This window comes from Ranitomeya variabilis, chromosome 4 (assembly GCF_051348905.1).
Source record: "Ranitomeya variabilis isolate aRanVar5 chromosome 4, aRanVar5.hap1, whole genome shotgun sequence".
Classification (NCBI taxonomy): domain Eukaryota; kingdom Metazoa; phylum Chordata; class Amphibia; order Anura; family Dendrobatidae; genus Ranitomeya; species Ranitomeya variabilis.
The window spans coordinates 611,652,592-611,666,463 of NC_135235.1; the positions used below are offsets into that span (position 1 = coordinate 611,652,592).

At 45.9% G+C, this 13,872-nt stretch overlaps 1 protein-coding gene across 2 annotated transcripts in view; it reads right to left on the reverse strand.

Annotated features, from left to right (window-relative positions):
* Positions 1-13,872, reverse strand: part of TTYH2 (tweety family member 2) — a 61,809-nt gene that overhangs the window by 33,708 nt on the left and 14,229 nt on the right. The window contains exons 1-2 of one of the 2 annotated variants that reach the window (XM_077253398.1): positions 9,382-9,502; positions 7,979-8,151 (exon numbers count right to left, since the gene is read on the reverse strand). Coding sequence is in view for 1 of the 2 variants with exons in the window: in XM_077253397.1 (XP_077109512.1) it covers positions 7,979-8,151 (173 nt within the window). In the remaining variant the exon portion in view is untranslated. Of the gene's footprint in view, positions 1-7,978; positions 8,152-9,381; positions 9,503-13,872 lie in introns of those variants that run through there. The other variant, XM_077253397.1, reaches the window with a different exon arrangement.

Sequence of the window (13,872 nt, forward strand, 5' to 3'; positions counted from 1 at the left end):
GTATTGCTATGTAATCTGAGAGCTGCAGGATGTAGGAGCAGAGACCCTGATTCCTGCTCTATCACTTGCTGGACTGTGCTACGCTCATGCCCCGGTCTGTTAGATTTTCTTATGCTCCATGTTGAAATTTGGAAGGAGCCGGCGTCCACCCATGTGTTGTATTTCCTAGCCCTATAAAAGGCCTCCCAAGACACACATCTGTGCTTGGTATTGCTTTAGTTGTCTGTACACAGTTCCAGTCCACAGTATCCTGGCTGTCTGTGCTTTCCCATGAGTTACTTGGCTGCAGTTTCCAGTAACCTTGCTACCTTCAGGACTGCCTACCCAAGATTTCCATTATTGCTACCTACTTGCCTGTGGTTTCCAAAATTGCAACCTGCCTGCGGTTTCCAGGACTTCTTCCTGGCTGTCTGCAACTTCCATGGTATTAATACTTTCTTGTTAATAAGACATTTCATCTGCTATCTGTCTGCCCGAGGTCTTCAGAGACCCCGCAATGTGCCAGAGGTCTTCATTAACGCTATAATCCACCAGAGGTCGCCAATATCTCTGCTATCTGCCTGAGGTCTTCATTAACTTTGCATATCTGTGATCTCCTGGATGTCCCCCACCTGACAGCAGTTTCCAGCATCCCGCCTGCTTGCCTGCAGTCTTCTGGATGTCTCCTGCTTACCAGCAGTTTCCAGCATCCCGCCTGCTTACCAGCGGTCTCCTGGATGTCTCCCACTTTCCAGCGCTTTCCAGCAACTGGCCTGCTTGCCTGTGGTCTCCTGGAAATTTCCCATCTGTCAACAGTTTCCAGAATCCCACCTCCTTGTCTGTAGTCTCCAGGAGGCCTCCCACCTGCAAGTAGTTTCAAACATCCTGCCTTCATGCCTGCGTCTCCTGGATGCCTCCCCACCTGCCAGCGGTTTCCAGCATCCTACCAGCTTGCCTGTGGTCTCCTGGATGTCTCCCGCCTGCCGGCGGTTTCTAGCACTTAAAAATTAACTGTGAAAATTGCTAATTTCTAAAATTTTTTTTTTTTTTTTTTTTTAGATATTTTCAAAAACACAAAACGTATCAACCTAAACCACCACTTTTACCACTAACAAAGTACAAAGTGTCTAAAAAATAAATAAATCAGAGAATCACTGGCATATGTAGAAGAATTCCACATAGAGGAACACATGTCAGATCTGAAAAATGGAGCTGTAAGGACAAAAGGAGGTAAGAGGCAGTAACAGCTTATGCAAAAGGGTGGCACTATTCCTGCGACAAAAATATAGACCTTTATAATTAACTAGATGTTTCCAGCTAGCTAATGCTCGGCACGCTCATTGCTATCTAATTAACGCTGCTGGTGACTAAACTAAATAAATAATGACAACATTAAATAGCACTTACGCAGGTGGTAAATTAACTTAAAATTAAGTTAATAACAATAGTGTGGTGATGTGTTGGGGGGCGGGATTATGTGTGGTAATGGGGTGGGGGGGCGGGATTATGTGTGGTAATGGGGTGGGGGGGCGGGATAATGTGTGGTAATGGGGTGGGGGGGCGGGATAATGTGTGGTAATGGGGTGGGGGGGCGGGATAATGTGTGGTAATGGGGTGGGGGGGCGGGATAATGTGTGGTAATGGGGTGGGGGGGCGGGATAATGTGTGGTAATGGGGTGGGGGGGCGGGATAATGTGTGGTAATGGGGTGGGGGGGCGGGATTAAGTGTGGTGATGTGTTGGAGTGGGATTATGTGTGGTAATGGGGTGGGGGGCGGGATTATGTGTGGTAATGGGGTGGGGGGGCAGAATTATGTGTGGTAATGGGGTGGGGGAGCGGGATTATGTGTGGTGATGGGGTGGGGGAGCGGGATTATGTGTGGTGATGGGGTGGGGGGCGGGATTATGTGTGGTAATGGGGTGGGGGGCGGAATTATGTGTGGTAATGGGGTGGGGGGGGCGGAATTATGTGTGGTAATGGGGGGGCGGGATTGTGTGTGGTAATGGGGTGGGGGGCGGGATTATGTGTGGTAATGGGGTGGGGGGCGGAATTGTGTGTGGTAATGGGGTGGGGGGCGGAATTGTGTGTGGTAATGGGGTGGGGGGCGGAATTGTGTGTGGTAATGGGGTGTGGGGGCGAGATCGTGTGTAGTAATGGGGTGGGGGGCGGGTTTTATGTGTGGTGAGGTGTTGGAGTGGGATTATATGTGGTGATGTGGTGGGGGCGGGATTATGTGTGGTAATGGGGTGGGGGGCGGGATTATGTGTGGTAATGGGGTGGGGGGCGGGATTATGTGTGGTAATGGGGTGGGGGGCGGGATTATGTGTGATGTGCTGGGGGGGCGGGATTATGTGTGGTGATGTGGTGGGGGGGCGGGATTATGTGTGGTGATGTGTTGGAGGGGCGGGATTGTGTGTGGTGATGTGTTGGAGGGGCGGGATTGTGTGTGGTGATGTGGTGGGCGGGATTGTGTGTGGTAATGGGGTGGGGGGCGGGATTGTGTGTGGTGATGTGGTGGTGGGCGGAGCTACTGTGCAGGGGGTGGGATTAGCGAGTAATCACGATGCCTCTTATATACACTCACCGGCCACTTTATTAGGTACACCTGTCCAACTTCTTGTTAACACTTAATTTCTAATCAGCCAATCACATGGCGGCAACTCAGTGCATTTAGGCATGTAGACATGGTCAAGACAATCTCCTGCAGTTCAAACCGAGCATCAGTATGGGGAAGAAAGGTGATTTGAGTGCCTTTGAACGTGGCATGGTTGTTGGTGCCAGAAGGGCTGGTCTGAGTATTTCAGAAACTGCTGATCTACTGGGATTTTCACGCACAACCATCTCTAGGGTTTACAGAGAATGGTCCGAAAAAGAAAAAAAATCCAGTGAGCGGCAGTTCTGTGGGCGGAAATGCCTTGTTGATGCCAGAGGTCAGAGGAGAATGGGCAGACTGGTTCGAGCTGATAGAAAGGCAACAGTGACTCAAATCGCCACCCGTTACAACCAAGGTAGGCCTAAGAGCATCTCTGAACGCACAGTGCGTCGAACTTTGAGGCAGATGGGCTACAGCAGCAGAAGACCACACCGGGTACCACTCCTTTCAGCTAAGAACAGGAAACTGAGGCTACAATTTGTACAAGCTCATCGAAATTGGACAGTAGAAGATTGGAAAAACGTTGCTTGGTCTGATGAGTCTCGATTTCTGCTGCGACATTCGGATGGTAGGGTCAGAATTTGGCGTAAACAACATGAAAGCATGGATCCATCCTGCCTTGTATGGAGCATCTTTGGGATGTGCAGCCGACAAATCTGCGGCAACTGTGTGATGCCATCATGTCAATATGGACCAAAATCTCTGAGGAATGCTTCCAGCACCTTGTTGAATCTATGCCACGAAGAATTGAGGCAGTTCTGAAGGCAAAAGGGGGTCCAACCCGTTACTAGCATGGTGTACCTAATAAAGTGGCCGGTGAGTGTATATAGATGACAGGTTGTGTGATTTGCTCTTGTTTCATGAGACATCAATGAGTTATGTCCTCCCTTTACACCAAGAAATATTTCATTCATAAACCCCCGTTTCTTGTCCTCCGCAAGTCACATTAATACTTCATTAATTTGAAATCATTAAAAACAAAAAAAAACAAAACAACAACAACAGGTCCTGACCCAGAGGAGCTGACAATCTCATCAGCCTCTTCTTGACAAGCTGCCAGCATGTTCCTCTCCCTCCAACATTTGTCTAGACGCTGATAAGGTAATGTTGCTGGTATAAGTAGAATTCAGGGCACTAAGGGCCAAGAAAGACGAATCAGCCGCAATTTTGATGATGAAAGACATTGCAGAATTACTGGGAGTGAAGGTCGTTAAGAAACTGGACACTTTATTATGCCTAGTGCAAAGCCTGCAGGAAGGGCATGACGTCAGTTCTGCTCCCATGGACCCTGCCCAAGGTTAAACATGGTATCAGTTTTACCAACAGAGATCTATTCTGCTGGAGGAGTCACAGTGTATATATCACTTATCCTGTACTGATCCTGAGTTACATCCTGTATTATACTCCAGAGCTGCGCTCACTATTCTGCTAGAGCAGTCACTGTGTACATACATTACATTACTGATCCTGAGTTACCTCCTGTATTATACTCCAGAGCTGCACTCACTATTCTGCTGGTGCAGTTACTGTGTACATACATTACATTACTTATCCTGTACTGATCCTGAGTTACATCCTGTATTATACCACAAAGCTGCACTCACTATTCTGCTGGTGGAGTCACTGTGTACATACATTACTTATCCTGTACTGATCCTGAGGAGTGTAGTGTGGGGTGCATTATACTGCATGTGGGGGGACTGTAGAGGCATCATACTGTGTGTGGGGGAGTTATGGTGGCACCATAATGTGGGGGTAACTGTGGGCATCATACTGTGTGCGTAGGGTTGTTGGAGCATCAAACTGTGTGTGTGGGGTGTTCATCAAGGTACGAGGGCTGAATAATTTATAAACTTTATAAAAAGCAGTTAATTATATGGTTTTGATTCACTACTTTGGTAAGAATACAGGGTACAAAAAGCCAGATGGCAACAAGTATCAGCAGTAGCAGGGAGTCACCAGAATTAATTCTGCTCAATATTGGGCAGAATTAATTTCAGGCTGTTGGTTCAGCCTTCCATAGCAGTCACTGTCTCTAATCTGGCCTCTTGAGAAAGTTAATTTCCCACCATTGCCTTAAAGGGGCTTTTCTGTAAACTATTACCATGTGTGCTTAACTTACTCTCCACAGGTCCACCACTGCTCTGGTCTCTGTTTGCAGTGCTGACATCAAGATGACAGCGCTGCAGACATTCACTAAGCTCAGTGACTTGTGCAGTCTACATCAGCAGTGCTGCTGACCTCAGCGAGTTATGGTCATAGGATTGGAGCAGGAAGTTGGACAACTCTTCCCCCCAGACTACGTCAGATGCATAAGGACTTCATAAAGGGATACAAGGAAACCTTCTCTATTTACCAAAAAGTGGACACGTTTAAAAGGATACCTTGTAATATCACATTTGGCCTGCAGGAGTGATCAGATGATGGCCAGCAGGACCACATTTAGAGGAGGGAATGTCAATTTGAGACGACCCTTTATGTCAATAAAGTAATGTGTGAGAGAAGGGTTTTGAAGCAGACAGGGGCAGAACATCCTGTAACTGATCATGGCATCATGAAAACTTTAGCAGCAGAAGACGACTCTGCCGATTCTATGGGAGGCAGTGTCCAGTACACTTATAAGAAGTGCAAATTGCTACAACATAGATCATACATAAAAGCTGCTAAATCAAAAAGAACATAAAATGCATTTATAGTTTGGAATACCAGGATCTATACACGGCAGTAAAGATGGTGGACTTACTAAGTGCAGCACTGAGCCCCAACCTGCGTTTCACCCTGCTTCCACACGCCCCTGAGGAAGCAGGGTGAAACGTGCGTTGGGGCTCTGCGCTGGATAAGTCCACCATCTTTACTGCCGTGTATAGAACCTGGTGTTCCAAACTATAAATGCATGTTCTGTTCTTTTTGGTTTAGCAGCATTAATGTATAATCTATCTTGTAGCACTATGCACCTTCTGAATTGATTAGCAGGCAAACAAAATTTCTCCGTTCATAGAGGCCTATTGGGAAGTTATTGTGAGATACCAATTGCCTGTAAGACTGTGTATAGGTAACAGGAATATACGGCTTTGCACTATCCAGTTTTTGGCATACATGAGGTTTAGTATTACGTCTGTACAGATGAATATATGAAGGGTCACTGCACCCAATACATTCTGAATTTAGTAAATATAGAACCACATATTAGATTATCCTCATGTGCGTTATCATTGGTGATGCAAACCGTATGCACTGTTGATATTGCTTTTGTATGGTGGTTTCCTACCTGGTGCAGCCTTTCCAGGCAATCAAGCTTATTAATTGTCTATTTTTGTAGTTTTAGACATATCTACATAAAGAATGGTCTCATCTTCTGGCACAGTAATTTGGGTCCCTAGGACCTTGGTCCATGGGGGGAGTCATGCGGTTTGGCTGTAGAGGTGCACCCTTTACTTGATCTATAGGTTGATCTCGGGACCATTGTTGGCATACTGTATGATACATTGATATCTCTCCGGCCTTATCCCTGCTGCAAGAAATAAAAATGATCTGCACAACAGGAAATACGTTTTCCTTCAGGACATCCTACAAGTGTAGGGAAGCTGTGGGGGGCTAGGAACAGTCCAAATATTCTGCCAAAAAACGACCAGTGCTGGTGCAGTCACTGTGTACATACATTACATTACTATTCCTGTACTGATCCTGAGTTACATCCTGTATTGTACTCCAGAGCTGCACTCACTATTCTGCTGGTGCAGTCACTGTGTACATACATTACTATTCCTGTACTGATCATGAGTTACCTCCTGTATTATACTCCAGAGCGGCACTCACTATTCTGCTGGTGCAGTCACTGTGTACATACATTACATTCCTTATCCTGTACTGATCCCGAGTTACATCCTGTATTATGCTCCAGAGCTGCACTCACTATTCTGCTGGTGCAGTCACTATGTACATACATTACATTACTTATCCTGTACTGATCCTGAGTTACATCCAGTATTATAGTCCAGAGCTGCACTCACTATTCTGCTGCTGCAGTCACTGTGTACATACATTACTTATCCTTTACTGATCCTCAGTTACATCCTGTATTATACTCCAGAGCTGAAATCTCCTGGAACTCCCAACGTGTTCAGTGATTTACATTTGGTATGTGTCACCTTTGGATCAGGTGCTTTACAGTCATCTATAGTAAAAGTAACATTATATCTCAGCCAAGCATGTAGTAAGAGGCAGTCCAACAACCACCTTACTGATTTTTTCCAGCAGAACCATGAATGCAGCTCCAACCTCCCACAGGTAATCACAGGTGGACTTTTGCTATAAGTAGGAGACTATGTAACTGATCACCATCTCCCTTCCCTCTACTACATTGTAACAAAAGATACAACAATTAAGATTATTGTAATTCTGTAACATTGGGCTGTAACCCCTTCATCGCCAGAGTCTACTTCTGTCGACCCTAGATGAGCAGATGGGATTATTTCCTGGAGCAGTGTAAAAGGGAATTAGGAGGTGACTGCTGCGCGTCGCTGCCCTGTCACTTCCCCTGCACACCCCCTGATCCCGACGAGCAGATCAGCGCTTCACGGGCTGCTCCGGGATTATAGACACAATCCTCACGCTAAGCCCTAGGAGAGAGCAAAATCTAATCAAAGAGACTCGCGGGCTGGGGCCAGGACCTCGGCTGGCTATGCGGAGGAAAAGACTGAAGCCACGGCATCTGGGGGGCCGGGCACATTGTGAGAGCCATGATGTACCCATCACTGACCCTGGACTAATGCAAAGAGTAGTATAACTTCTACAAAATGTCATCACAGGGGCTGCATTTCTGCAACAGTATACTAAATTAATACTGAGATACATTTCACCATGCAACTGCTCCCAAAAAAAGCTGGAGGGGCTATCAATATGGCTGTCACAGTGGTCATCCAGCTTTCCCAGAAATGTAGTATAGTTCTTCTGATAAACTATGTCTCTTGCCCTGCGTGCAGGGCATTGCAGTAGCTTAGCTGTCCATGGTTATGACCAGTCATATATTGACAGTTATTTGTTTAGTGGTCGTAACCACGTACACCTATGTTACTGCAATGCCTGCACATGGGGTAAGCGACATAGCTTATCAGAAGAACTATACTACATTTCTTATTGGAGGTATTTGTTAGTATTATTATTGAACCTACTACATAGTGGGATAGGATCTTGGAGACGGGAAAACCCATTTAAGCTTTATAGGGATATTCCAGCCATTGACATGTATTGAATATACATTGCTTCGTCTTCTTAATTTTCCTTCTCTTCTTGCTAAAGATGGATGCCGTTTTGTAGGAGGGTGGCATCATACGACATGAATCTCACCAGCACAGGAGGCCAGATATGGTGGCGGTCCATGTGACACAACATGAACTAGTTTTCTTGGTGTCTGGGTCTTCTTCCTTCTTGCAGCAGCAGAAGCAGATGAGATAGATGGTGAAAAACAGCAAATTGAGGAAAGCACAGACGGCGACGACCAGCGCCCAGAACAGCAGTGACTGCGGGGAAACAGAAGAGGACACCTTAATAACTCGGAGTAATTCTGTATATTCCAACTAGAGTAACTGTCATTGTTAATTTTAAAATATGCAACTTTGTAATATATCTTATCGGAGAAATCTGCTTCTTTCCGCTCCTGGATTTCTCTTACACTCTCAATTTATGGGAATCATCCGGTGAATACAGATTTTCCCATTAACAAGATAGGAGATGACAGTTACAGCTCTCCATAAAACCTTACGAGCACCGACTGTCATTCCCTATCTCAGCAATGGGAACATTTGTACTCCGGAAAAATAGATTTTACCTGTGACTAGAGAATTTTGAGAATAAAAGATTACTCCAGAAGGAAAAATAAGCAAATTTTGAAGATAAGATATATTACTATTAGTTTATTTTCATGCGTATGATTGATTTATTCCATTTTTTTTTAAAGGAGGTTTACTCTTTAAGACTAATAATCTACACATCCCCCCTCCATCATGGCCAAATTCTGATAATATAAATGTGTGATTAGATGCCAGCCATCTTTTAGGAAGAGTCTTCAGCGCCTATGAATAGTTTCCATGATAAAAGACTACAACCAAACCCAAAATAGTCAGATCCTGGGGTCACACTCCCTTTAATCCTCCCATTACTTCTTGCTGACCTGCTACATTGATGCTGGGAAGAAGTAGGGGTCAGATGGAAGGCATCTATGTCTGCGGCATCAGACTACGGGAGCATCAGACTACTCAAAGTTTCTTTGTAGTCTGTTACCATGGAGACTCAGATATTCATAAAAGCTGTAGATACAAAATAGGAGATGTTTTGGAAAAATTGCTTATTTGTTTCAGATGCTTTGGACCAAAAATAAAACATGGTCGTGCAGGTAGACAAAGCTTGAAATAGTGCCTAAACTGGGTATGAATGTAACAAACCTTCAGCTGTGAAAACCAATCACATCTGCATTATGATTACTATATAGAACGGAAAACATAATGATGGACAAAGTGAATAGCGCCTTATCTCCGTATTCTTCTACCCTCTGGATATTGGACGTTTATTGACCGCAAGCAGAGCAGATGTGGCTGCATTAATGTACACAAATAATGGGGCCGCCGCCGGCCCCTCACACACCGCCTGCAATTAACTACAGCCATGTTGCTCATCTCTGGGATTGTGTGGAAGGATTTGGTCCTGTGACCTCGTTCCACCCCCTCCCCCCTCATGACATGAAATATCCAAACCTTGTGATGTCTGTGGGAATCAAGAGGAAGGCGTTGGGTTCGGAGGAGGGGGGTACATATAGACCTTTATGTTTTGTAAGAATTTCCGCCCTCCTTCTGCTTCCTGCTTCTCATAGCTTCCTCTATTCTGCTCCTGATAGAAAATCCAGCTTGTTTCGCCTTTCAATCAGGAACCCCCCAGAGACATAAAAAGATGGACGAGTAGATAATGGGCGCATCAAAGGCCACAAAGCCCTCTGAGTGCAGGCCCCCTGACCTTCCTAGGAAGCCTAATAGTTCACAATAAAGCGGCATGGGACAGCTAGGGCAATTAGAGATGGCATCCTGGGCATTGTATGGAAGGGACAGTGTCACAAACAGGAAGCGTCAAAGCGCTAAATGCTGGTCATTTATTAAAAAAAAACAAAAAAACCCACAGAGAATGATCAAAAGACAACTGCCTATATAGAACATTAATGTTCACAAGGCGGAATTTTCATGCATTTGTCCTGGAATCCAGTAGGAACAGCTGCGGGTTCAAACATTAGTGACTGCCAGGCATTGATACCCCATGGAAGGGTCATTTAAAAAAAACAAAAGGCAACACTGATTTACAAGTACTGTAATGCAGAAAGAAGCCCAGAACTGGGGTACAAGAAAAAAATAACCAGACAGAGGCGGAGCGACGCAGGGCAACAGAGGCGGAGCGAAGCAGGGCGACAGAGGCGGAGGCAGGGAGACAGAGAGAGGCAGGGCGACAGAGAGGCAGGGCGACAGAGGCAGAGGCGGAGCAAAAGAGGCAGAGACAGCGAAAGAGGCGGAGTGAAAGAGGCGGAGCAAAAGAGGCGGAGCGAAAGAGGCGGAGCGAAAGAGGCGGAGCGAAAGAGGCAGAGCGAAAGAGGCAGAGCGAAAGAGAGGCAGAGCGAAAGAGAGGCAGAGCGAAAGAGAGAGGGGCATGTGCAATCACTGTCTATGGGTGATATGAGAGCACCAATTAGAGATTTGTTGTCTTCAAGTTGGTATTTTAGACGGTTTGCAGTCTCATCAATGTCTACATGAGGTCCGTCCATGGTTACTTGTAGATACTGAAAATGTCATAGAAAAGCATCAATGTTTTTTATACCGTCCCAACAAGTGTGCAGAGGGGCTTTGAGAAGAAACAAATCTATATGAGTGCCACAAATATAATGGTAATGTAGGTTTTGGCAGACAAGAGGACAACAGAGCTACAAAACCTCTAAGAAGCCAGAAACTCATACAGCTGCAGAGTTAACGGCCTGCGTGTATACGGCAGAGAATACCTTAAAACATAACTTTTAATTAAACCAAATAAAACCCCCAATGGGGTATCAGATTAATAAAAGCAGACAAATACATATAACATACTGTATGTGGTTTCATGAACATGCAAAAATAACATATTAAGTGCCCACGACGTAACCAGTGCAAGATAAAAGATTGGAAGGATCTCACCCTTGCCTTGAGAGACCTGTTGATGGAGGCACCGTATATAAATAATAAAGGTAATGGGAGAGGGACGGATGCATGGACCCCTCATCTTCCCTGATGTGCCCCATACAAAGACTCCTGCCCTAACAAGGACAGTACCCAAGTAAAACCTAATATTGTCAAACCCACCACACACAGCCTATCCCTACGCGTTTCAGCCCTCTATCAGTGGCCTCTTCAGGGGATAATGGAGGTTTTGCGTTAAGTAAGCAGAGAGTAGTAAAGAGCATATAGACTGTGTTCCAAATTATTATGCACAAAGAGTTTAGGAGTGATAAGATTAGAATTTTTTTGTTTGTCAGTTAAACTCATTGATGGTGATGTATGTCAGGGCTCTTTATATCACTGAAAGCAATTGCAGATACCTGTGCAAATTAGTTTGGCAGGTGTGTCCAAATAAAGGCAAGACTACTTAAGAAGGCTGTTCCACATTATTAAGCAGCCTACATTTTTGGCCAAAGTGGGAAAGAAAACGGATGTGTCGGCTGCTGAGAAGCAACAAATTGTGGAGTATTTAGGTCAAGGCATGACTACAATCAACATTGCCAAGACACTTCATCGTGATCATCGCACAATCGAGAAGTATGTAGCTGATTCCCAGCACACACGTGTGCGTGCTGATAAGGAAAAATTGAGGACTCTTTCCAACAGGCAATTGCGTAAGGTTAAAAGAGCAGCTGCAAAAATGCCTGGTCATAGCAGCAGATAAGTTTTTGAAGCTGCTGGTGCCTCCAACGTCCCCAGAACAACAAGATGCAGGGTCCTTCAGAGGTGCGTAAGCCATCCTGTCGACCACCTCTATCCACTGCAACAAGCAGAAACAGCTCCAGTGGGCCAAACGATACATGAAGACTGACTTCCAAACTGTTTTGTTCACCGATAAGTGCCGTGCAACGCTCGATGGTCCAGATGGATGGAGTGGAGGATGGCTGGTTGATGGACACCCCATGAAAACATGGCTAAGGCGCCAACAAGGAGGAGGTGGAGTAATGTTTTGGGCTGGAATCATGGGGAGAGAGATTGTCAGCCCCTTTATGATCCCTGAAGGGGTAAAGATGAACTCCATAATCTATGTGGAGTTTCTAAAACAACACTTCCTGCCATGGTTCAAGAGGAAGAACCGTGCTTTCCGCAGCAAGATCATTTTCATGCATGATAATGCACCGTCTCATGCTGCAAAAAACACATCTGCATCTCTGGCTGCTATGGGCATAAAAGAGGACAAACTTATGGTGTGGCCACCATCTTCCCCTGACCTCAACCCCATTGAGAACCTCTGGAGCATCATCAAAAGGAGTGTCTATGATGGTGGGAGGCAGTTCACATCTAAGCAACAGCTCTGGGAGGGTATTCTGTCCACATGCAAAACAATTGGAGCAGAAACCATCCAAAAACTGACAAATTCAATGGACGAGACAGTTCAGAATCTTCTTTTTAACAAGGGGTCCTATGTGCAAATGTAACATCACCTAGAATAAAGTTTTCACTTGAAAACTGTTTGATTTCATTTTGTAATAAGCTGATAATGCTTATAACTTCACAATTGACCATTTTTTTGTTCAAAATAATAAAAAAAAAGGTTGAAAACTCTGCTGTGCATAATAATTTGGAACATGCATTTTGAGTGTTTATTTTTTTTTAAATATACTGTTTTCATAGGCAGTTTGTTCCAAAATATTGCAATTATACTACAATAGTAGATGACTGGAAAATAACAATGACTGCAATTCAGATAGGTAATTTAGAGAAAATATGAGGAAATATTATTTGCATAATCATTTGGAACACAGTGTATACACAAAGCCGTGCAGTGGCACTAGGCCTGATATAGGGGGTCTAAAACTGGCCCTCCCATTGCCAGATGAACCCTATCCTGTGTATAGAAACTGCTAGGTGGGTGATGATGTCCTTGGGGTTCTCCTTGCAGACCTAGATCTGGATATCAGTGGCTCCTGTGGCACTACTTTCAGATGCAGATACATAAAGCCCCAGAGGATCTCGATTGGATTCTGGTATGGGAAACGTGAGGGCAGTCAATGGCATCATCTATATATATGAGGCATCACGATCACTCGCTAATCCCGCCCCTGCACAGTAGCTCCGCCCCCACCACACATAATCCTGCCCCCCACCCCATTACCACACACAATCCCGCCCCCCCACATCACCACACATAATCCCGCCCCCCACCACATTACCACACATAATCCCACCCCTTCAACACACCACACAATCCCACCCCCACCACACAATCCCGCCCCCCCACCACATCACCACACATAATCCCGCCCCTTCAACACACCACACAATCCCACCCCCACCACATCACCACACAATCCCACCCCCACCACATCACCACACAATCCCGCCCCCCCCCAACCCATCACCAGACATAATCCCGCCCCCACCCCATCACCAGACATAATCCCGACCCCCAACCCCATCACCAGACATAATCCCGCCCCCCCATCACATCACCACACATAATCCCGCCCCCCACATCACCACACAATCCCGCCCCCCCACCACACATAATCCCGCCCCCCACCACATTACCACATATAATCCCGCCCCACCCCCAGACATAATCCCGCCCCCACCACATCACCACACATAATCCCGCCCCCCCACCACATTATCACACATAATCCCGCTTCCCCACCACATTACCACACACAATCCCGCTCCCCACCACATTACCACACATAATCCCGCCCCCCACCACATTACCACATATAATCCCGCCCCACCCCCAGACATAATCTCGCCCCCACATCACCACACATAATCCCGCTTCCCCACCACATTACCACACACAATCCCGCTCCCCACCACATTACCACACATAATCCCGCCCCCCACCACATCACCACAAATAATCCCGCCCCCCACCACATTACCACACATAATCCCGCCCCCCACATCACCACACATAATACCGCCCCCCCACATCACCACACATAATCCCGCCCCCCCACCACACATAATCTCGCCCCCCACCAC